This window comes from Medicago sativa, chromosome 6 (genome assembly GCF_051527215.1).
Source record: "Medicago sativa cultivar Bolivia chromosome 6, Bolivia_mono, whole genome shotgun sequence".
In the NCBI taxonomy this organism is placed as follows: domain Eukaryota; kingdom Viridiplantae; phylum Streptophyta; class Magnoliopsida; order Fabales; family Fabaceae; genus Medicago; species Medicago sativa.
The window spans coordinates 13,502,211-13,527,784 of NC_140754.1; the positions used below are offsets into that span (position 1 = coordinate 13,502,211).

The 25,574-nt window shown below is 34.9% G+C and overlaps 3 protein-coding genes and 1 long non-coding RNA gene across 4 annotated transcripts; 1 reads left to right on the forward strand and 3 right to left on the reverse strand.

Annotated features, from left to right (window-relative positions):
* Nucleotides 1-642: 642 nt before the first annotated feature.
* On the reverse strand, nucleotides 643-1,242 carry LOC146913004 (S-protein homolog 5-like). The gene has a single exon (XM_085720562.1). It carries the CDS (start codon nucleotides 1,240-1,242, stop codon nucleotides 739-741), a length of 504 nt encoding a protein of 167 aa, XP_085576688.1. The 3' UTR covers nucleotides 643-738.
* Nucleotides 1,243-11,973: 10,731 nt separating this feature from the next.
* On the forward strand, nucleotides 11,974-14,278 carry LOC146913005 (uncharacterized). The gene is made up of 2 exons (XR_015015680.1): nucleotides 11,974-12,233; nucleotides 14,011-14,278. It is a non-coding gene; the product is annotated as an uncharacterized LOC146913005 (long non-coding RNA).
* Nucleotides 14,279-20,214: 5,936 nt separating this feature from the next.
* Nucleotides 20,215-20,661, reverse strand: LOC146913006 (S-protein homolog 29-like). Its single transcript, XM_085720843.1, has one exon. The coding sequence runs from the start codon at nucleotides 20,659-20,661 to the stop codon at nucleotides 20,215-20,217; it is 447 nt and encodes a 148-aa protein (XP_085576969.1).
* Nucleotides 20,662-23,745: 3,084 nt separating this feature from the next.
* Nucleotides 23,746-25,415, reverse strand: LOC146913007 (F-box/LRR-repeat protein 4-like). The gene is made up of 3 exons (XM_085720844.1): nucleotides 25,220-25,415; nucleotides 24,984-25,126; nucleotides 23,746-23,841 (listed from the first exon to the last, which is right to left on the reverse strand). The coding sequence occupies exons 1-3, from the start codon at nucleotides 25,413-25,415 to the stop codon at nucleotides 23,746-23,748; spliced, it is 435 nt and encodes a 144-aa protein (XP_085576970.1).
* Nucleotides 25,416-25,574: the final 159 nt, after the last annotated feature.

The following is a 25,574-nucleotide window of genomic DNA, read 5'->3' on the forward strand; positions in this document are numbered from 1 at the left end:
CAATAACATTATCATTTTTAATAATTGAAAAACTCAACCTGCTAGGCCTGATCTTCAATCATTATTTGGTGTATTATCCAAATGATGCTCATGGAAAAATACATTGGTTGAAGAAATCAGATTAAGATCCCTAACTGCCAATCAGACTAAGATCCAAATTTTCTATCAAATGAGTTTAGAACCCCAAATTTTTATCTATTCTCTTTTAATAAAATATTCATCTTTTTTCAACTATATGTCTCTAAATTAAATGATGAGATTTGGTGTCAACTAATCCGTTGACACCTAGTGTCAACGGATCCTAACTCTATATATATTCCATCAAATATATACATTATATATATATATATATATATATATATATATATATATATATATATATATAGTTGAATGAAAAGTCAAGTGTTCATAAAATAATTAAACCTTCCTTCAAAAAAAAAAAATTAAACCTTATCACTACTACAGAAATGACATTTCACATCGGTGGAAATCGACTTTTCACGTTGGGTCCCAAATGTGATTTTCAAATGTTTAATACTTTTAATTTGCGCAATAAGTAGTAGGTTTCAACAAAATATTTAAAGACTATAAATTTAGTTGACTAAAATATAATTTTTTAGAGGTATATTTTTATTAATTAAATTGGCATTACATAGCCATTTTACAACCGTCAAATGCTAAGATTTGAATGAATACCTTGAAAGTACAAGGCTAAAGCTCCATATGAAAATAAATAATTTATGAGTTTAGAGGGTGGCCATGAGCCAATTCATGCAATCCCTTCTTCCGTGGCCACTTTGAAGTGTTGTATGCTTCCATGAACTCGATACTTTTCCAAGGTACGCACTTACCATCGTTCAAACAGCCTCCATTTACGTTTATATCCCATGAGCAATGTTTGCATTCGTCACGGGCTTCGTCATAAATGTCAAGATAATGTCGATGCGGGTTTCCAAGCCATGTAAAACTGCAGAAGAATAACGTATTTTTAAATGGAAGATGTGTTGGTTTGAATGAAAACACATAGCTTTCTCCAGGCATGACTGTGTGATCTCCAAGATCGTCATCTTTAGATTTGCAATGAACAGTGATGTCTGTGGGAGTTGGAGCCAATACCTTATTGTAAATAATAATTGTTACGTTATAAGCAAAATTGAAAGCTATAGTCTCTTTGGCCTCAAATGCTAGTAGTATAGTTAGGAGTATTGAGCATTTTAAGATAATTGTATTTGGAGTTGTCATTGTTGTATGTTTAATGCCTACAAGACTTACATCAATATTAATTTATAGAATATTAGACAACTCGAAAAAAAAAAAACATTTAATAAAAAAACCGTATGAACTAGACTGGTTGACCAGTCAATTAACTATAAAAAGATAATACCATATCATGCAAACTCAAAGACCTTTTTAAAATTATCCCAAAAAAGACACCATAATAAAACCGTATGAACTAGACTGGTTGGCCAGTCAATTAACCTTTAATGAAATTAAATGGCAATTAATTTAAACCATATTGACCTCATTAAGGGTAATACACGTCTGACATGAAAAAGAGAATTTGTACTCCCTCCGTCTCATATTAGGTGACACAATTGACTCTGTCACATATACAATGATATGTTTTACTCCATCCGTTTTAAAATACATGTCCAATTTTTGCAATGTGTATTATTCACTTGACTTACTTTGACCATATGTTTTAACTAATGTATAAATACAAATATTAGCATATAAGATGTTGTTTGATTTGTCTCGACAAATATTTTCAAAATATTAAATTTTTATAATTTTTTACTTTAGACAATTAAATATATTAACGGTCAAAATTGTGCAGTGACAGATGTGAAGTAGATGACTTGAACATGTATTTTGAAACGGAGGGAGTATTGTTAATATCTTTTATGTTCTATTAGAAGAAGAAAAAAATGAAAATTTAATATTTTAAAAATACTCATCGAGACGAATTCAATAATAATTTATATATGACACTCATTTGGTTCCTTTTTAAGTGTTTCTTTTGTAAAAATGTTTTATTTTTATTTAACTGCCACTTTCAAAGTTCAATGCAATATTAGACGTTGTTTTATAAATATTACCCTTGGTTATTTATTACAAAGAAAGAAATATATGAAAACTATATTAAACGAATAAGGCTAATATTGGAAAATAATAAATTATTGAATTAAATGTAATGACATTTATTGACTGTCTTGGCTTGTGTAAAATGTCGAAAAGTGACAATTAAAAAGGAACGGAGGTAGTATTATTTATCATTCTATACATGTAAAAAAAAAAATATGGTCAAAGTATGTTAAGTCAATATTGTATCAAATATGTCTTCTAATATTGGACGGTGGGAATATTGACTTTTTCTTATTTTGGTCAGCAAGAATAAATTGGTATAAAAAAATTTGAATTATTTCTCATTTTGTGAGATCGTAGGAGTGTGTGACCGAGGATGGAAGAGTGAGTTGTCCGAAATTATTTGGGTTTGATTCATAAAACAAGAAGGAAAAGATAGTATAGAATAGTACAAGACAAGACAAGGATATACTTAAGAGAGATAGAAGGATAGTATTTTTTTTAGGCTTAATTGCATCTTTGATCCCTTATATTTATTTTAGGTTTTAAGTTGGTCTCTTATGTTTTAAAAGTTTCAAGTTGGTCCTTTACGATTTAAAGGTTTCAAGTTAGCTCAAAATGTTACTCACGTTGAAATAAGTTAGTCCTTTCCGCGTCATGATATTGAGTTAAATAAAACAAAAAAAAAATTATAAAAATGTTTTAAAACTGATTTTCTAAATAAGTTAAATTCCATAACCCATATTTCCAACTGAATCTTTAAATTGTTAAGTAACGGAAGGGACTAACTTATTCAAATGAGAATAATGTTCTGAAACTTGAAACTTTTAAAACATGAGGGACCAACATGAAACTTTTATAACATAAGAGACCAACCTAAAACCTAAAATAAATATAGGGGACTAAACATACAATTTGTAACACCCATACCAGACGTATCTAGAAAGTCTAGCACGGGCGTTGAATTTAGTACTGGATACATTAAAATATACAAAATATAAAAAGTCCGAATGAATTTAAATACAACAAACGCGTTCGTACATTACAATACATCATATCTTATCTAAGTTAAGATAAATATATCCTTGGAATCCATATTCTTCATGCTTCGGGTACGGACGAGCTCTTGTTGATCAATCCATCCGGCTACCACCTTGACGTCCCACCTGATATCTGAAACAAATAAGGATTGGGATGAGACATAATGTCTCAGTGAGTTCCCCTAAATCCTAGGCTATAGGGAACCTCAGGGGAAACCTACGGTCACCACGTGTCTACAATACAACCTGACGGTTGATTATACGTGTGTGGTCATGCTTTCCTAGACGGTAGTGCATGCTAAACCCGTCATATGTTCATCTTACTTGTTATAGGCTTCTCTTCCTATACGTGTCATGGCGGTCGAGGGGAAAACTAAAACCGCACTGCCAAGTATACAATCTACGTATCAAGGCCTAAGCATATCATGATCATGGCACGATACTAAGCCGGACGATTAGGGGAAACCTAAGATCGTCAACGGTATCATGTTCTTTTACTTGCTCTATACATGACTTGTAATTTCTTAGAGCATCTCATGCTCTTGTTCTTAACTTAGGCATGCTTGAAATCATTCTTGCAATAACATAAACATAAGCTACATGTTTGTACGTAAGTTCATTCATTATTATGTTAGCGTTGAACACAATCATTATCTTGGTTCATTTTACGGAGAGCCACGGGTGAAGTAACCCCGAGAACAATCCCATCATGACCGATGTACGTACATCGGACTCCCTCGGTGTCGTGCGGGTCCCTTGCGGCTTGAACTGTTCCCCTTGAGTCGAGAACCTCCCGTATCCCCCTGATGTGGATAACAAGAGACACGAGCACCGACATGCGGTTATAATCTTAGTCTTGCATTTTCGGTGACATGCGGGTCCCTTGCGGCTTGAATCGTTCTCATAATGAGAACCCCTTGTATCCCCCTGATGTGGATAGCAAGAGACATGCCACCTACTTATATCTGTCATGGTCTTGTCGTTAACTTAGGTTAAACCTATTCATGCATACATGTTTACGTCGGAACCTTGATCGATCCGATTAGCGGTAAATACATACTTGATCATGCTTGTACATTTCTAATCATGGTGGAGTGATTAACTAATCAAACCACGACTTAACATGCTTGCAATCTTATACTTAATCATGTGCGAAGATAACATGCTTCGCGTCGTATCATCTAGGGATTCTTGCTAACTATCTAGTTCTCGACAACTATGTTGAGGCTCTAGCTTTCCCTTGCTTAATGTATATCTTGTTACCCCGATTCATAAATTTTTTTTCTCAAGCCATGCTTTACCATACAAATAATTACTTGCTTCACCATACTAGAGATTATGTTAAAAACTTATGCCTTGGGAACTAGTCATGAAGGTTTTACATTTAAATAAAGTTGCCAAAGCGAAAACCGAACCGACCACGACGGAAGAATCGAGACGAGCGAACAGGGCAGCAGCCCACATTCACTCGCCTTGCACTCGCAGTGGCGAGCTAGGGGGCGAGTGAACACCCTTCCCTGCCTTTCTTACTCGCAGTGGCGAGTTCATACTCGCAGTGGCGAGTTGGTGCAGACAGCACCTGCATAAACATTGTTTTTAAGCCCAAAAATCCTCATTACAAGGTGTCCAAGGCATATGGCATCTCTAGTACTCATAGGGAACCTGAAAACAATCCTTAAGCAAGCAAATACAAGTATAGATAACAATGGCAAAAGGGGTAACATAACACTAGATAAAAACCTAATATTCATTCTTACATTACAAGATAATCACATGATCCCATGGGTGGGTATGCTATCTATGGAACTCACCTAGAACAAGTTCTTGAAGCATCACAAAGTTCCTAGCCCAAACAAGCCAAAACCCTAGCTTGAACACATGCTTCCTTGACTTAGTCCAATCCATCATATTGCTCTTTCTTGCAGTCCTAGCACCATGATTCTTGATCTTGAAGAAAACCTAACTTGAAACCTCTTCCATCATACCATGAGCCAAACCACAACTCTTGACTTCAAGACAAAATCAACTTCAAGGTTGTTTTCATGCTTCACTCTCCAACTCCATGAAATAGGATCAACATAAGCTCTAAATCAACAAACAAAAGCCTTAGCTTCTTGATTAAACCAAACCCTAAGTTTTTGAATAACTTCTAAAGAGGAGAAGAGTAGAGATTAGAGACAACCAAAAAATCCCAAGCTCATAGTGACAAAGATCTTGAAAGAACCTCAAATAACATGATTCTTTGGTGGAAAGAAACTTGAGAAAGATTGGAGAAAGAAAGAGAGAAAGGGGCGTGAAGGAGAAGAGAGAAGGGAGAGCAATTCCAACATAGAGAGAGAAAGATAAGAAGATAATGAGATATTTTGCCCCAAAATCAAATAAATATCCTTTCCACATGAAATTACCTTTTCGCCCTTGCCTTAAGCGTATTTAATACAACGCTGATACCTTATCCGTATTAAGCTGACATCTCATAAAATATTTCCATTAACTTAATTTCCATGAATTTAATTCCTCTGGCACGATCAACGGGTAATATACCGATACAGACAGGCGGGATATTACACAATTAAACCTATTTTTTATGTTAGAAAATAAAATAAAAAAGTATTTTTGTATTCCTTATAATATGTACTTTGGTCAAAATTTTGTCTCATGGTTTAGTAAGGTACACCAAATTTTGATTTTCTCCAATTCGTTACTATATGTTTTGTCGAGTCCCATGATCAATTTCAAAATCAAAGACGTACAAAAAAAATTGTACAATACAAACCCTAATGGCAAAGAGAAATTATGAGTTATTTTACAAAATCATCCTTCATGTATGATATATAATTGAAAGATAAATTAAATAATTGCAAGAATATAAAATAATAGTCTATTCATTTCAAAATGAATGATGTTTAAGGTTTTAAATCACAAGTTAAGAAATGCAATGATTTAATGAAAAAGAAAGAGAATTGTTATTTTACCAAATTATCCTTATTATCTATTGATTTGTTTTTTTTAGTACAACTATTGATATGTTTTCTACCAAAAGAAAGAGAATTGTTATTTTACAAAATGGTCCTTATAAATATTTTTTTAAAACTAAATTAGCCCACTTGAGCTAATAGAACCTGAGTCCTTGAGGAGGAGCACACTTCCATCACTCAATACGACCAGGCCAACCCAAGTGGATTTTTTCTTATTAACTATTGATTTGTTATGAATTTCAGTAAAAGTAATACTTTGAGATTACTGTATATATTATCAATTGGAAGGTAAATCTGAAAAGAAAAAGAATATTGTATTAATAACTAAAAAAATTAAAATAAAAAAGTTATAATTTTTTTTTTGTTCAATTCGACCCCTAGTTTTCAGAAAATAAAACATGTAATTAATTTTGTATGGCAAAGAGAAATTATATGTTATTTTACAAAATCATCTGTAACACCCACGACGTGGCTTTCGATATCCCGCCAGTTGGATACGAAAGGTTCCCGCCAGTTGGAACGGGCACTATCTGTAACATCCCGCTCGTCAGCTAATGGAAAAATTCATCTGTTAAATGTATCAGAGGACTAAGATTCATGGAAAGTGATTATGATGAAGAAAGTTAAGTACGACGGAAGATATTTATAAGTAATATCAGTTAAGCATGAGTTATGTGTCAGGGTCAGGTAAACACGACTGAGACGAAGGGCATTTAAGTAATCTCGCACAAGGGAGTATATAAGTGATTTGAGGGTGGAAACCTCATAATTTCTTCCTCTTAAGAAAGGGAATGTATGTAGAGCCTCGGCTTAGCTAGTCGAGAACTAGAATATAGCAAGAATCCCTAGAATGATAAGACGCGAAGTGTAATCTCTTCGCACAAGAGCTAGTATGATTTAGCAAGTACGTAAGCCGTGGTTTGACTAGTTAGTCTCTCCACCATGTTTAGGTATGAATATGAACAAGTAAGAGTTTACCACTAATCGGTTCGATTAAGGTTCCGAGGTAAACAATCAAGTATGTATATGTTTAACTTATGCACGACAAGACTATGACTAATAAGTGTAGGTGACATGTCTCTTGATATCCACATCAGGGGGATACAAGGGGTTCTCATTATGAGAACGATTTAAGCCGTAAGGGACCCGCATGTCACTGAGTAACAAGAAGTAGGTGCTCGTGTCTCTTGTTATCCACGCCAGGGGGATACGGGAGGTTCTCGACCTAAGGGGAACGGTTTAAGCCGCAAGGGACCCGCACGACACCGAGGGAGTCCGATGTACCTACATCGGTCATGTATGGGATTGATTTCGGGGTTACTCCACCCGGGACTATCCGTAAAATGAATCAAGATAATAACTGTTTGTTCAACGCTAACCCATGAATGAACTTAGACACGATTATGTTTATGACGATTATGATTATGTTATGTTTATGCTCATGATCGAGCCCGTGTATGATATGTTTAAGAACAAGAATAAGAGCATGAAATGCTATTAGACGAGAGCAAGATATGTATAGGACAAGTAAAGAAAGCTATGACCGTGACGACCCTAGGTTTCCCTAATCGTCCGGATTAGAATCATGTCATGAATATGCTATGTTATTTATGTTTAGGCCTTGTGACATAAAGCGTACACTTGGTAGTGCGGTTTAGGTTCCCTCAACCGCCATGACATGTATAGGTGAGAAGCCTATAACAAGTGAGATATGACTATGACGGCACTAGTATGCACTACCGTCTAAGTATGCAAGTCCCCACACACGTATAATCAACCGTCAGGTTGTAATGTAGACACGTGGTGACCGTAGGTTTCCCCTTGAGGTTGCCTATAGCTTAGGATTTAGGGGAACTCACTGAGACATTATGTCTCATCCCAATCCTTATTTGTTTCAGATAAGCAGGATGTTTATGCATGTTCGAAGTCGGATGGATATTACTTCAAGGGTTCGTTCGTAAAGCTGCAGGACGATATGGACATCAAGGATGTATTTTTATGTATGGATGAGTTGTATTGTATTATGATTTATACGAACGTGACTTGATGTAAATATTATTCATTCGTAAAGATTTTTATGTTGTAATTTTTTCTAGATACGTCTGGTATGGGTGTTACAATTGGTATCAGAGCAGGTCGATTCAGACCGTGCCTTGGGTCGTTAAATTACAACTAAGGTAGTGGGACCATTGGGTTCCGGGTAAATGTTCTATTTGTTGATGTTGGTTGAGCCTGATGAACTCAATTTAGCATTTAACGATTAGAATGGATGCCTGAGAGCTGAATAGGACCCAGGAGGAACGAAGTATGTGATGAAGTAGTTTGATCGTGCCAAAAGGTAGCCGGTGAACTAATTAAGTAGAAGTGTGAATCCTCCAGGAATGTAAGGTATGTTAAGAAGGAATGTTCCAACAGCGTTGGGTAAGATGTTAATGATAATTCGTTTACCCATAAGTGAAGAATTTGGAATATATAAGTATGGTATGAAGATGCGGTAAGAGTTGTTGTTGGAACGGAATTATTGCATGCAAAGGAAATATATTCTGGAATGTAAGTATAAAATTAAAAGTTAAGGAGAAATCGACACATGTTGATGGAATTAGTAAGCTCTCAGGGATTGAGATACGAGAACAGAAGATTTATATGTTCAGTAAGAATAAGGTTCTAAGCAGTGAATGAATTAGCAGAGAAATAAGTTAAGTTGTTCATAGGGGATGAAGTTGAAGTATTATGTGGAAGTTTTATGTTAAGTGAGATGATGAACAAGACATTAGTTTTAATGTGCCGTGAATTGAATTGATTGGTGTTAATGCTTGCCATGCAACAGTTATGAAATTATTTTTTTATGATGACCAGAATGAATGATGTGTACTAGATTACTTGAGAAAATGAGATTTTTATGTAAAGTATGTTTTCTTGAAAACTAATTTTTTTTTTTTTTTGAAAATACGCCAATAGCGAAACTGGGGCGAAAATTTTTAGTTTTCCAAAAACTGTCATTTCGTCTCTAGCGCCTTAATAGCTATTGGGGGTTGTTTTTACAATCTTTTAGGTAACCAACACTCTCTATAACAACAAGTATCGAATGCAAATCACACCCTATGATTTCTAAGGAAGAAAATGCATGGACAACTATTAACGGGATCAATTCAGTTCAAGGTAACATTGAAAGTTAACGTGGCAAGGGCTTGGGTCAATAGTTTTACGGATTAAGTGGATACAAAGGCATGAGATGGAAAGTAAAGTGGTAGAGAATTGTGCGATGTCACAAGATTTTCGGGTTTTATGAAGTCATGAGTACCCCCGGATCTATGTTTTGCTTAATTGAATTGCTAAAGCCCGTTAAATGTTGAATTCAAAAAGTTTACAAGATTTTAGAAAGGTAGACACATATGGGTGATTAGAGTTGATGTTTATAGATTTTAAAAGAGAATTTTGTAGGTACCGGTTGTTACGCCTCACGTAGAGTGGGCTAAACTCACTGGGACTAAAGTTGGATGACACAATTGTGCTGTCAACTTATTCCGTGATTTTAGATGCAACGACTGGGGCCAAAATTATTACGTTTTTATACAAAGATAAATAGTCAACGCCAATGACCCGTGTGTTGTATTATAATGTTTCCTTAAAGAAAGAAATTAACGAGCATGCATCAGTTGATTACGCAAAACATAGTATGCGAGAATACAAGGATGCAATGAAGTATGATCAAGAAAAGTATGTATGAATTTATGATGAGTCTTCTATGGGAAATTCGAGATTGCTCGGAGACAAGTTTAAAGTACGATAAGTATATGTCATAAGGTAAACTCAACTAGTGAGAAAGTAAGGTCTATCCTCAAGTAAAGTATTATGGTAATGTGACAAGTCTACCGTGAGATTCAACCTTACAAGGTAGTGAAAGGTGTAAGATTTTGGCATTGGATGCCACATGATAGGTCTTGACAAGAGTTCAAGAAGATGATGCTCATATGGGAAAAAGAATGTGAAGTTTCAGTCATCTTAATGGATTATAGTATTGGTTAAGGCCAACTGGTGGGAATCAGAGTGGCGCAACGAAAGTTAATTGGTTTAGTTGTTAACAGTAATCATGGAACATGGAATGAGATAGTAAGAGTCTTCGTTAGAAGCATTATGGGACAAGTGAGAAGTTCTCGAAATGTAAGTAGAAAGGAGACTTATATAATCAGTCATGAAAAGGGTAAAGGTATGTGGATATGTCTCCATCTAAGTAAGATAGAAAAGGCTAGAGACGCAACATATGAAGAATATGTACTATGATAAGGAAGATATATGTAAGAGTTGAAAGGTTCCTTTTGTAACTCGGAGTAATGATTGAATTAGTAAGTGTGGAACCGGTTATGATGTTTTGAAGATTCAAGTTTAATTTCTTAGAACGAGGAAATGGGATAATGTTACGAGGGTCAAGGATCCTATATGAATTATGTTATGCAATTAGGCGAGTCTCCAAGGTATGCATGTAAGTCAAGAAAGAAGTTACTTTAAAGTTCAAGAATTTCATTCTGGATGAAGATATAAATCATGAGTTATGCACGATTAAGTGCATACTCTCTTATGTCAGACTTGTTAAATGATCACGATACTTGCTATGAAGATTTCGAACTATGATTTAAAAACTCTTAAATTTAAAATGGGTATTGAGGGACTTGGAAACGAAATTATTTAAACATGACAATTTTTATTTTTTTTTCACAAAATTCTTTTAAAAGATTATGTCTCTATTCGTCCCAAGGTTCCAACTACTCATGTTTAGAAAACTTTTTAAAGTGATATGTTAGAACGAGTATCGTTATTAATTAACAAGAAGCGACATTTGAAAGTATGCGATTGTTATGGAGATTAAGATGTGTTGATGTAGTCCACAAATTTGTTCGAGAAGTCTTATTAGATGCACAAGTATATGTTAAGAGTACACCAAACGCAAGAGGTTTAAGTCGGAAGTTTTCAGAGCGTGTAAGTTACAAGATGGGTTGATGAATGTTAAATGTAAAAGCGTAATTAATTTCATCTCTCTACGACAAGTTATATGAGTCATCCGTGAATTTGGGTGCAATAAGAATGATAATGAGATCAAAAATTTTTTTAAGACTCTGAAGAGAGACAAAGGATTCGTAGAATCATCAAGATAAGTAATGTAAGAAAGAGGCACATCTCTAAAGGTACAATAAGGAAAGTCATGTTTTAACTATGTATGTGTATGAAAAATGTTTTATGTTGCAAGTAAGCACTGCAGGGCAAACCTGGTATCCGATAGGATTCCAGTTAAAAGGCAAACCCTGAGTGTTCATGTCTATGATAAGATACTTTTATGAATGGTTTATATTAAGCGGATTAAATCCGAGTCTAAGTCAATAAGTTATGTGTAGCGAAGTAAGTTCGGAATCATAATATACTAAGAAAACTCTAAGTGAGTGAAATTAAGATCAAGAAGGTTATGTTCAGTTGTATGTGGATTAAGGAACGAGATAAGTACATGAAGCGATAAACCTTTCGGATATGTAGGAATGGAAAAAAATGCTGGACTCAGACCATATATGGTAAGTTTTGGTCATGATGATTGGTAGTTGACCTCTAAATTTCGAGGACGAAATTTTTTTTAAGGGGGGTAGAGTGTAACATCCCGCTCGTCAGCTAATGGAAAAATTCATCTGTTAAATGTATCAGAGGACTAAGATTCATGGAAAGTGATTATGATGAAGAAAGTTAAGTACGACGGAAGATATTTATAAGTAATATCAGTTAAGCATGAGTTATGTGTCAGGGTCAGGTAAACACGACTGAGACGAAGGGCATTTAAGTAATCTCACACAAGGGAGTATATAAGTGATTTGAGGGTGGAAAACCTCATAATTTCTTCCTCTTTCTCTCTCTAGGTTTTGAGAGAAAGAGTTCTCTCCTCCTTCTCTCTACCATGCGCCCTCCCTCTCTTCTCTAATCAACCAAACTTCTTCCAAATCATGATCAAGCATGATTAAGCATGGCTTAGCAAGTAAGAAACAAGCAAAGGAAAGGATCAAAGCATGGTTTGGTGGGAAAGAACAAGAAATCAAGGAATGAAGCAAAGCTAGGGTTTGAAGCTAGGTGTTGAAGGAAAGCAAGCAAACATGATTAAGTGAGTTCCATAGATAGATTACCCACCTTTGGGGTTGATTAATCTTGTAGAAAATCATGATTTATGTTAGTTTAAGTTTTTATGAAACTTTAGTGCCCTAAGCCAATCCTAGTTGATTATATGTTAAATTTGCCATGATATATGTTTAATTAAATCTATACAAGTTGCTGGATGTGTTTGGTGCATTACAGGGTCAAATTGGACGAGTTTTGGGTCGAAAATGGCGAAAACCCGCAGCCGAAATCACCGAAAACGCAGACTTCGCAGCGCTGCGCCTGAACAAGGGCGCTAGGCGCCCAAAGTCAGAGAGCCCAGTGCTAGGCGCCCTCCCTCTGGCGCCAGGCGCCCCAGACAGGACAACGTTCGCGTTGTTCTGCGCTCGGGTGCTTGGGGGCAGTCGCGTGGGGGTCCGTGGCGATCGTTTCGAAGTATTCTTTGACTGTTTTCACTTATTTTTCAACTGTAATAAACTTGGCTTTATGAAATCATAGAATTTTCTAAACGGCTTAAGTCTTGGGTTTTGGCATTTTCGGTCTTTAGGAATTATTGGAAATTTGCACACATCATCAATCGATCCTTGCATCATTAATCGTGGCAATCTTAGCATGTATCACAAGGATGGCTTAAGAGAGTTTAAGCATGATGGGGTAGCAATGAACTAAGAAAGGGAATGTATGTAGAGGCTCAGCTTAGCTAGTCGAGAACTAGAATATAGCAAGAATCCCTAGAATGATAAGACGCGAAGTGTAATCTCTTCGCACAAGAGCTAGTATGATTTAGCAAGTACGTAAGCCGTGGTTTGACTAGTTAGTCTCTCCACCATGTTTAGGTATGAATATGAACAAGTAAGAGTTTACCACTAATCGGTTCGATTAAGGTTCCGAGGTAAACAATCAAGTATGTATATGTTTAACTTATGCACGACAAGACTATGACTAATAAGTGTAGGTGACATGTCTCTTGATATCCACATCAGGGGGATACAAGGGGTTCTCATTATGAGAACGATTTAAGCCGTAAGGGACCCGCATGTCACTGAGTAACAAGAAGTAGGTGCTCGTGTCTCTTGTTATCCACGCCAGGGGGATACGGGAGGTTCTCGACCTAAGGGGAACGGTTTAAGCCGCAAGGGACCCGCACGACACCGAGGGAGTCCGATGTACGTACATCGGTCATGTATGGGATTGATTTCGGGGTTACTCCACCCGGGACTATCCGTAAAATGAATCAAGATAATAACTGTTTGTTCAACGCTAACCCATGAATGAACTTAGACACGATTATGTTTATGACGACTATGATTATGTTATGTTTATGCTCATGATCGAGCCCGTGTATGATATGTTTAAGAACAAGAATAAGAGCATGAAATGCTATTAGACGAGAGCAAGATATGTATATGACAAGTAAAGAAAGCTATGACCGTGACGACCTTAGGTTTCCCTAATCGTCCGGATTAGAATCATGTCATGAATATGCTATGTTATTTATGTTTAGGCCTTGTGACGTAAAGCGTACACTTGGTAATGCGGTTTAGGTTCCCTCAACCGCCATGACATGTATAGCTGAGAAGCCTATAACAAGTGAGATATGACTATAACGGCACTAGTATGCACTACCGTCTAAGTATGCAAGTCCCCACACACGTATAATCAACCGTCAGGTTGTAATGTAGACACGTGGTGACCGTAGGTTTCCCCTTGAGGTTGCCTATAGCTTAGGATTTAGGGGAACTCACTGAGACATTATGTCTCATCCCAATCCTTATTTGTTTCAGATAAGAAGGATGTTTATGCATGTTCGAAGTCGGATGGATATTACTTCAAGGGTTCGTTCGTAAAGCTGCAGGACGATATGTACATCAAGGATGTATTTTTATGTATGGATGAGTTGTATTGTATTATGATTTATACGAACGTGACTTGATGTAAATATTATTCATTCGTAAAGATTTTTATGTTGTAATTTTTTTTTAATGTATCCAGTATCAATTTAACGCACGTGCCAGACTTTCTAGATACGTCTGGTATGGGTGTTACACTATCCGTAAGGATGACCCCACGTTAATAAGAGGAACCGAATCACATCGGAATGAGAGGGATCCGGAGGCCGTGTAGGTATGGGACTACATGGTGGAAGGAAGGCTTATAAGAATTGTTAGGTACTACCCATATCAACAAGATGCATCTTCTTTTCGGTAGCTCATTCCATAAGAACTCCACAGTTAAGCGTGCTTGACTTGGAGCAATTTTGGGATGGGTGACCTACCGGGAAGTTTCCCGGTAAGCGTGCGAGTGAGGACAAAACACGCTGAAAAGACTCGTGTTGGTTTGTGGGGTTAGTCGGCAATCCAAAAAGCAGTCTGGGATGTTACAAATGGTATCAGAGCAGACCTCTCCCAGTACGGTGTGGTTCGGGGACGAACCAGGCGGAAGCTGGTGGGCATGTAACACCCACGACGTGGCTTTCGATATCCCGCCAGTTGGATACGAAAGGTTCCCGCCAGTTGGAACGGGCACTATCCGTAAGGATGACCCCACGTTAATAAGAGGAACCGAATCACATCGGAATGAGAGGGATCCGGAGGCCGTGTAGGTATGGGACTACATGGTGGAAGGAAGGCTTATAAGAATTGTTAGGTACTACCCATATCAACAAGATGCATCTTCTTTTCGGTAGCTCAATCCATAAGAACTCCACAGTTAAGCGTGCTTGACTTGGAGCAATTTTGGGATGGGTGACCTACCGGGAAGTTTCCCGGTAAGCGTGCGAGTGAGGACAAAACACGCTGAAAAGACTCGTGTTGGTTTGTGGGGTTAGTCGGCAATCCTAAAAGCAGTCTGGGATGTAACATCATCCTTCATGTATAGTACATAATTGAAAGATAAATTAAATAATTGAAAAATTATAAAATAATAGTCACTCCATTTAAAATTGAAGGATAAATTACACCATGGTCCTTTAAGTTGGAGGTTTGTAACAAATTGGTCGTTTAATTTAAGTTATTTTGGTCATACATAAGTCCTTTAAGTTTGAGGTTTGTTACAAATTCGTCCTTTAAGTTATTTTACTCACATAAGTCCTTTAAGTTTGTAAACATTTTCAATTTAATCCTTCTGTTAATCAAACATTACAAAAACAATGATGTGGTAGAAGGAAAAAAAATGAATATAAAAGATGAAACGGTCGCCCCCTCAAAGCTATTATGCATGGAAAAAATGAATCTCAATAACTTTACATGAGAGATTCAACAAAGTAGTTGTGTAGGTCCAAGGAGTGGACGAAATGATGAAAAAAATTGTTGATAGAGAAAGTTCTTCATTCCGGAACCGATTTAAAGAAGGATGTAGGGGTGGATGAATCTCATTCTCTAAACGAAATCATGAGAGTAGAAAATACCTACAACAATTATGAAGATAAGTTGTATACTTATAGCCTCAATAAAATGAAGAAGGAGGATCATGTGCGGCCTTGTGTGGTAAGGAGGAGGAAAGAGACTATTTATTTTTTCAATGTGACCATTATGGCCGGTTATGGCTCTTGGTATCGCAGTGGCTTGGTATTGTTACGGTTTTACATGGTAATTTACATACTCATGCTAATCAGTTTTGTGCTCTCGGTGGCTTCTCAAGGAGGTCTACGCTAGCGTTTATTATTATTTGCATTGCAGTCTTATATGTTATATGGAAAGATCGCAACAGGAGAATTTTCTAAAATCACTTTAATCATCTTGTAGCTCTTATGGAAAGGGTTAAACTTCAAACGTATTGGTGGTTGAAAGCAAACTTCATCACGTTCGTTTTTGACTATCCCTTTTGGAGACAAAATCCTTTTTGTTGTTTACAGACTATCATGTAATGTCTGTTTTTTGCTTTTTGGCTGCTTTTAGCCTTTTTGTGTTGTAATTAACACTTTTCAGCTCCCTTCGGCTCACCTTGTGCATGAGGGACTGATTGTTTATTTAATATATTTCGCTTAGTTTCTTCAAAAAAAAAAAAAAAAAAAGAAGGAGGAGGATCATGTAGTTGAATACTCCAGAAAATCACTTTTAGAAAAGTGAAAGGAAGGAAAACCTCTCCGCGAAGTCAAGGGACCAATATGTCAGTTTGCTGAATACACTCACCTCACGGTGTCTTGGGACGAGATCCTCTTCAAGATTGCCTCTACGGATTTCAAAGAGCCTGGAATCAAGTACCCAAAGGTAACAACCTCGATGGCAACTACAGATAAAATCAAGTATTGTCATTTTCATAAATGACATAGTCATACAATAAATGATTGTATCCATCTCAAGGATGAAATCGAAATCCTCATATAACCTATAAAGCTAAGGTCATTCATAAAGATCGCCTCACCTGAAAAGAAGACAAATGAAGTATTCGTCGAACGGGGCGACAACAAATAGTCCTTAAGGTGGCCATGGTAGTTGATCATTTCGAAGACTTTCTCCATTTTCCTGAACACATTGAGGTAACCCATTAATGGTTTTGGCAAGTGCCGCAAACCATTTTCAAGTTATAAAATGGTAAGTAAAATCATCTCCACATGGAGTGCCGATTCAACTAGGAAATTACCTAAACTAACTAAAAATTAGATAAAAGTAACTAAAATGGGGAGAGTTTGTGAGTTTGATTTGATTGTGCAAAACAATTAAATTGATTGCTGAAAATTGAAGGGTTTTTATTGCATATTTTTGAGGCGATTAGGATTCTTCAAATCCTCTTAATTTCATTGTTGGATTAATACAAACAATTATCAATTATGGAATAAGTGTTCAATTTAAGTGGCTAGTTCAGTGGGATATAGTTTCAGTCGGAATGTCAAGTTGCTCCTCAATCACCCTAAACCGATACAATATTGTCATTCCTATAGTATTTCGTACACGGTCGTATAGTTATTAAGGCAGTAACTACTCTCTCATAGGTAATTGAAACATAAGCATAGTAGAAATTCCTAAATTTTCATCTAAAGGAACCACCTTTAGCTATGAATCATAGCATTTGACCACATACCCTTACCTGCCCTATTAGATTAAATGGATAGGCCTAACCATATCTTACTATGGGAAAAGAATAAAGTTAATATGACCAGAATAACTTCTGCAACCTATTACTATGTTTAATCACAATTACTAAGTAAATCACACTCCTTAGAATTTGTGAAAGCATTAAGCTTGATGAATACATAAATTAAATAAACCTTAAAACATAACTTAATAAAAGACATGAATTAGTTAAATCAAACAAACTAATGGAGGTTTATCTTAGAACCCAAATCAATAGGTGTTTAGTTACTGCATTGATGCTCACAACCCTTACCTTCCTCTTGATCCGCCAAATTTCAGTGAATATTTCTGAATGAAAGCTATTGTATTTATAGGCAAGTTTTCAGCTAGGTTTGGATTGAAAAACTGGGTTTTTTCCTCAAACCCGCATGGAAAAATAGCAAAAGATTTTTTATTTTTTTGTGCCTCGGACCGCACGCGCCTTGAGTAGACATCATGTATGCCAACATGTGCGAAACTCTCTAGCTGCAGGAGAAAAATCTTATTCCCTACGTTGGTTCCTTGCTCTATGGATTTAATGGTTCCGGTACAAAACCATGGGGTTATGCCAAACTCCTAGACACAATTGGTGAAGGAAAAGTAAGAAGACATACAATAACATAATTGGTTGCAGTTTCTTCAACTGTCTATTTTAAAATGAAGTATCATGCCATGAAAAATATGGTCACAATTCTGGATGAAGACATCAAAGTTGCTCGAAGATGTTTTCTCACTGTAAACATAAATCAAAGCTCGGTCTCTGTTCCAAAAACACCTTATATTAGCAAAGATAACAAGACTGTTGTGAGCAAAACTGAGGCTAATCATGTTGATCAGCTCGACTCAAGGTTCAACAAGATAGAGATGAAAGAATAGACGAAAAAGGATCTTCTCGACCCAAAAATCTTAAGTCCCATCAGCGATGGCAATTTCGAGCGGGCTCACTTCTGCGAAGATCCATCCAAGAACGTCAAGGTACCAAGTGAAATTACGGTCGCATAGAGGGGGATCAAAAAGAATATTGTGATTAATGAACTGATTAAAAGGAGTAAAATCATCTTGCCTGTTACCGATCGTTCTACTACATCTTTCTTCTGGATACTAAATGGTATTGAAGTCTCCACAAACACACAAATTAACATTCTTATTATTGAACAACAAACCACTCAACGTCGTCCTTAGCAACAATAAATTTTAATACTTATTTTTTTGTTAGTATAATACAAAGCATTCATCTATTTTTTGAAGAAATATTATTAGTTTAATTCAAAATATATTCCACTACTTCATATGTTCAATCAAATTCCATAACTTTTATTTTGTAATATTAGTTTTATATACATACATACATATATATATATATATATATATATATATATATATGATAAAATTTAGATGCATTTTCTTAAGTACATTTCTTATGGCTTTTTACTAAAATTACTTTTATTTTGTATAAGATTCTTTGAGTAGATTATTGATTTGAGGAAATCAAAATTAGTGTAGCTAAGAGCCATGCGAAATAAAACTATATACCGATCTAAAGCACATAAGAAAATACACATAAATTTTGTGTGTATATATATATATATATATATATATATATATATATATATATATATATATATATATAGTTTAAGAGTGTTTAGATTCAAGACAATTTAAAATAAAACTATATACCGATCTAAAAAAAAATGAAAACCGCACATAACCCATTATGTTGGATCACGAGAGGAGTCTGGGGCACCACCCACATTAGGCAAGAGGAACAACACATGTGAGAGAGACACCATACTTTTATCCAAAACCTTAAGGCAATGGTTTATGGGTACTCTCACTTATTATGTGTTCAACTTCCATTTTTCTATCTGATGTGAGACTTCAACCTCATACTTGCTATAGAACAATCTCTCCCTCTAGTGTGAGTCCATCAATTTGTGATGCTCACCCCTCATGCGGAAGCTCTTTCGTCCGACCACACTTACTTGCACCTTCGTTATTGGACATAAATAACCTATCTGAAATTGGTTTTGGCATATCAAGTTTGGTGGTTTCACAAGAAAGAATGACAAAATAACACCGTTATAGTTCTGACTAGGGTTTTTATAGTTCTTTGTTGGTGGCCATCGTAAAAAATTGAACCAAACAAATTGCATTTAAAATACCTAGCTCCTTCGCTTCGAAAATCGGCAACAAAAAAGATGCTAACAAACATGAAAAGTAAAATAAAGTCAAGTTAACCATGGAGAACAGTTGGTGATTATACTTAGGGATGGTCCTAATTTTTCAGTAAGGAACCTCATATACTTAGGGACCCTAAATTACTTAAGAGTGTGTTTGGATGAGGTAATTTGGAAATTTAAAGAATTTAAAATTCTAGGCAATTTACCTCAAAGTATTTGAATTCCCTCATAACATTACATTTCCTCAACATTACATTACATTTCCCCATCCAAACAATGGAATTCACCAAAGTAATTGAATTCCCTCGTAACATTACATTCCCTCAAAACATTCCTCCATCCAAACACACTCTAAGAGTTCCTAACTTTTATAATTGACATCACGGTGTTAAACTTAATAAATGACACCTTTGATAATTTTCTCTGATAACCATTTTACAAATTTTAAATAAAAAAATAAAAATTCTCTGTCATTGGAAGTGCATTTTGGAACAAATTATGCCGTAGGAGGAGAAATTTATCACTTAAAACAAAGGTAGAAAGACGAAGTATAGTTGACAAAAATAGTAAAAAATTTAAGGTAAAAGTTTTATTAATTAATTGCAATTACCGGCCGTTACACAACCCGCTGAGATTTGAAGGAGTTCCTTGAATTTACAAGGTTAAACTCGTACAACCAATATATATTAAAAAAAATAATTTAAAAAGTTGGAGGGCGGGCATGTCTCAATTCATTCAACCCCTTCTTCCTTTCCGGCTAATTTGAAGTGTTGTACGCATCCATTAATTGGATACTTTTCCAAGGAACACACTTTTGATCGTTCAAACAGCCTCCATTTACGTTTATTCCCCATGTGCAATCATTGCAATTGTGACTGTTTTGGTCGTAAATGTCAAGATAATGAAGATGGGGGTTTTGAGGCCATGTAAAACTGCAGGAGAATAACGTAGGTATTTCATTCGGAGAAAATTCTGGTTGGAATGTAATCAGGTAAATATCTCCATAACCAATTGTGCGAGATCCATGATCAACATTATCGGATTTGCAATCAACAGTTATATTTGTTGGTGTTGGAGCTTGGACCTTATTGACAATAGTAACTATCACCATAGGACCAATAGCTATAGTATAACTAGCCTCAAATGCAAGTAGTGTGATTACGAGTATTGAAAATTTTAAGGTATTTGAACTTGGAACTGCCATTGTTGTATGCACAATGCCTACAAGACTTGCAACAATATTAATTTATAGAACATTAAACAGCTCAATAAAGTGCTTCCAACAACGGTAATAATTTTACAAATTCAAATACCGTTCAAATGGAATTTTTCATATAGTAAGTAGGGCTGGAAATGAGCCGAGTCGAGTCGAACTCGTCTGAGCTCGGCTCGACTCGATAAGAATTGGTTCAGCTCGAAACTCGGCTCGAGTTCGACACGAACTTTTTTTTCCAGCTTGAGTTCGGCTCGTTTAAAGTTCACGAACAGTTCGGTTCGGCTCGATAGGTTCAGTTCGTTTGTTCAAATCACATAACTCAAAAGTTAATTTATTTTTGTCAAAATTTATAGATCTTTGACTTATATTGTTGACAAAAAAAAGAGGAATATCATCAAATTAATCCCAGGAAAGAAACCTTGTAAAAACGAAGCATAACATTAACATCTAAGTTCATAGTAGTCAAACCAATTATGTTTTTTTCTTCTTCTTAGTAACTAGACTAGATAATTGCTTTGCATCGTAAACAACCTGCAAAAATATCACTTGGGAGTAAGGGAATAAACAATGAAACAACTCGGTAGGATAAGACACAACAAAGTGCCGATAAGAATTCATCCCAATATCATTATTTTGGCTTATAAACAAAATAAGCTAAACAAAAATAGGGAAAAGTATCATTTTTACTGTGTTAAACAATAACATCAGAATCCAATAGGAGAAATCATGGACATCTATACAAAAGAGAGAAAAAAACTACCCTTTATTTTGATGCTCCACTACCATTGGAATACAAGAATCTCAAAACAAACTCATCTATGCTCTACTACAAATCACTCAACGGTTAACATAGGAACACCACAAGATGAGAGATAAACCAAGAAAACTCAAGTAAACATACATAAAAAATTGGACTAGAAACAAATAGAGCAATATGTTTTTCCTTTTTGATAGAGATTTGCTTATTTTGCTACTGTGCTAAATTCTTGTAGGTTACCATTGTACAACAAAGGAGAGCAGAAGTTTTTTGCGTGGACAATTGAAAATGAAAAGCAACCAAAAGTAATCATAATGTAAATTGGAAATGAAATCGGAAATTGCAAAAGTAATAAAGACATATAATAAAGTTAATGTTCCTACTTCCTATGCTTTTTAAGAAAAGGAACCGAAAGGTTTAAGACTTAAGGCCTTTTTTAAAAATATTTAATTAATTTCATCAATATAAAAAGTATCAAAAACTAACTATAAAATTATTTAAATATATGAAATTAATTATATATATAATCGAGCTAACTCATGAACCAAACGAGTCGAGCCATCTATAACTCAAGTTCAGCTCATTTATTTAACGAACTTATTTTTCAACTCAAGTTCAGCTCATTAGGTTCATGAACCAAGTTCAATGGATTAATTGCCGAGTCGAATTTCGAACTATACTCGAGTTGGTTCGGTTCATTGCCAGCCCTAATAGTAAGTCATGAAATAGTGTTGACTACAATAAAATAAAATCAGATTACAATTTGCAGCGTCAACGCAAATTTTCCTACCAGTCATCCTATAAATAGTTTTCATACTCTACCACTTTATTTTAATATAGCAAGCCATTCAATGCATTGAGATACCGAATAAATTCACATTGAAGTAGAATCAAACATTTTTTTTTATAGATGTAACCGTGTAAATGGAATTTTTATTGTAATTATTTATTTCAATATAGTAAGCCATTCAATGCATTGAAATAGTACCAAATAAATTCATTACCAAAAGAAAAGTAAGCCATTCAATGCATTGACATAGTACCAAATAAATTCACTACCAAAAGAAAATATACCAAATAAATTCAAATTGAAATAGAATCAAATTTTTTTGATATATGAAACCGTTCAAATGGAATTTTCCGTACAGTAAGTCGTTGAAATAGTGTTGACTACAATAAAATAAAATCATATTACAATTTGCACCGTCAACACAAATTTTCCTACCACTCACTGAATCATTTTTATCTAATTCCTATTTTTATAAATGGGCATGGCTACCATATTCTTTCGTTGAAATTAACACAACAAAAGCAAATAGTGTTTTTTTTTTTTGCTATAATTGTCAGGCTATATAAGAAAACAAGAAAATATTTGTCGCTGATATATAAAATACACATGGCAAATATTATATAATATCATGTAACATGTGCTTGCAGAACATGAGGTTCTTAATCACTAATTCTATCATAAGGGTCTGTCTTGAAGAAAGAGTTTTAGATAAAGCTTTCATGCCATCAGCAAATTTTAAGGGTATGAACCAATCACATCTACTTAGCAGAAGATCATATGGAGATGTAAAAGGAAGTCAAAATCCAAGAAAATTTTGATGAACAAGTTACTGAATAATAGAAGTACTTTTCATTTTACTGCTAACAATATTTGTTCTTCAACCTTTAATGCAATTTCTCTATTCAATACCTAATTGATTCCTCTGATACTGTCTAGGATATGATATAATTATGTGAGGAATAACTTAAGCTACATCCAAGTGTTTATAGTTCATAACATGTAACTTTTCAACAATATGTTTAGGAACAAAAACCAGTTCTAGGATTATTGATTTTCCTATTTTGCTCCTGAATTCCTTTCTCACTATTCACAGTCAAGTAAAGGTGGTTAGTAAAACTACGAGCATAAACTGTTTATACAGATGCTGGAAATTAACTAATGCAGACTTCATTTTCTTTAGCTAAACTGTTTTCCTTTTCTACTTAGTTTGGAATTGTTGGCTGAAACAAGTTATGATTTCCCCATTCAACCAACTATGTTGACACTTTTCTAGAAACATTCTACTTTTTTTGTTTGCATTTTGGTATTAACAAACAATGAAATTCATTATGGAAATAATGCCAAGGTAACACCAGCAATCAGAATAAACAATAACATTCAGGTTAAAAAAAAAAAAAATTCCACTCAACAAAATTAGTTGGAAAACATTACAATAATCCAATAAGACGGAATATATGCTCCAAACTTTATTACAAAATAATAAACGAGAAAGTGAACAAAATAAAGAAGTTTCTTGGGTACTCAATTAAGTCTTGAAATCTTCTGTTCTAGCTATATTTTTAATTCCTAACTTGCTTAAATTTCTTTTTAAAGCAACCATCTTCCCTCGATCTCCAGTAACCTGTAGCATACACAAAAAGAATCAACAATGATAATTTCCCTTTTTTCAGATGCCACTCAATTGTCTGTGAAGCTGTCACCCCTTTAACAATCAAAACTGCAAAAATAAACATCTAACGGCTAGATATCAGAACATCGATGATGGAAACATAATGAATTTTGATCTTATGATCATATATACCTAAATAAAATGTGCTGTTAGAAGGACACAACACAAACCCACCTAGATTCCAGAAAGCAAATTTTATTAAGATATTAGGATCTCCAAGTTAAATTGATCATGCTCTTAGAACCATAACATGGCAACCCAAAAAAAATGATATAAAAATGTTGAACAAGTGAACTGATTTTATCAGATCAATATTAATATGTGTATTATTAGTATCCACTCCTTCACAAAACACACAAACATTATAATATGAAACTGCTCCACTAAAACATATTAGTTATTACCCTTCCAAGTACCATTAATCACCAAATACTGACTCAAATACTATTATGACACCAACCAAAACATTACAATTTAATGGATGAAATTTGCCTCACACACCCAATTGCTTCTTACTATCTATCACATTTGCCAAGCAATTTTTTTTTTTTTACTATCATCACAATCCAATAGATATATGATGCAAATTAATAGTTTAGATTGGACAGTTCCGAATCCTAAAATTGGAAAATAAATAGTAGGTGTGTGGTCAAATCTAATTCAAATCAATAAAACTCTAAGCATAACATCCTCAAAAATCAGCCCTCTACAGTTACAGCTAAAGAGCATTTCAAAATCTATATTGCAAAAATTAAAAGTTAAGGCAGTGCAGCTGCAGAATCATGTAAGTTAACATTTATTTGAATTTCTTAAAAAATAATTTCTTAGAGAAGTAAATATTAAACAAGGACAACATACAGTGTTCATAGCAATTTCAAAGCCCTTTTTTTATCATTTACATCAAAATCTGCGAATTCAATCTCTCAGTTGTTTGCAGTTTTCTACGACATCTTTCACATCTTTCTCTGAGAACCAGTAACAACCTATAAATGATAGTAACAAATGCATCCATGGCGAGGGGCGAATTTCCTAGTTTTATAACTTATATGAACATCTCCCAAATGAATCTCTCTCAGTTGTTTGCAGTTTTCTACCAGATCTTTCACACCTTTCTCTGTGATATGATAACAATATTCCAAGGATAGTTCCAAAAGCCCAGAACAACTCTTTGAGATTGCATTGAGTGTTTCATCATTAACTTCTGTATTTGACAAGTCCAACACCTCCAGCTTGGGAACTACAAAGTTCATTTCAAATATGTTCACATTTGAACATCCGTCTAAGTTAAAACGCCTAAGCTTACAACATATCCTTAAAACTTGCCAAATACCTTCAGTTATCCCATCACAATGATTCAAATCAAGAAGCTGCAAATTTGGGAAAGAAGAAGCAATCTTTATGATTTTTTCGACACGTAACCATAAATTGTCACCCAAATAGAGAGACTTTAATTGAGGGTATACACCAATATCCATCATAGAATCATTATCATCTGTACTCTCTTCCCCAATATTTGTGTGTTCCATTTTGATCTCACTAAGTGAAGGACAATTTCTAACGAGTGAAAACAAGGATAATTCTGTGAGGTTGGAACATTTATAAAGGTGTATAGACACCAAATCAGCAAAAAACAAAGACAACTGGGCCACATGATGATCATTCAGATCATAAATGTTGGAAGCATA

Excerpts from the sequence above, each read along its gene's own strand:
- LOC146913007 (XM_085720844.1), bottom strand. The coding sequence starts at position 25,415 with ATGGAACACACAAATATTGGGGAAGAGAGTACAGATGATAATGATTCT. Across the intron at positions 25,127-25,219 it reads TTGTGATGGGATAACTGAAG|TTCCCAAGCTGGAGGTGTTG; the intron begins GTATTTGGCAAG and ends TGAACTTTGTAG. Across the intron at positions 23,842-24,983 it reads AGAAAGGTGTGAAAGATCTG|GTTACTGGAGATCGAGGGAA; the intron begins GTAGAAAACTGC and ends TGTATGCTACAG.
- LOC146913004 (XM_085720562.1), bottom strand. The coding sequence starts at position 1,242 with ATGACAACTCCAAATACAATTATCTTAAAATGCTCAATACTCCTAACT.
- LOC146913006 (XM_085720843.1), bottom strand. The coding sequence starts at position 20,661 with ATGGCAGTTCCAAGTTCAAATACCTTAAAATTTTCAATACTCGTAATC.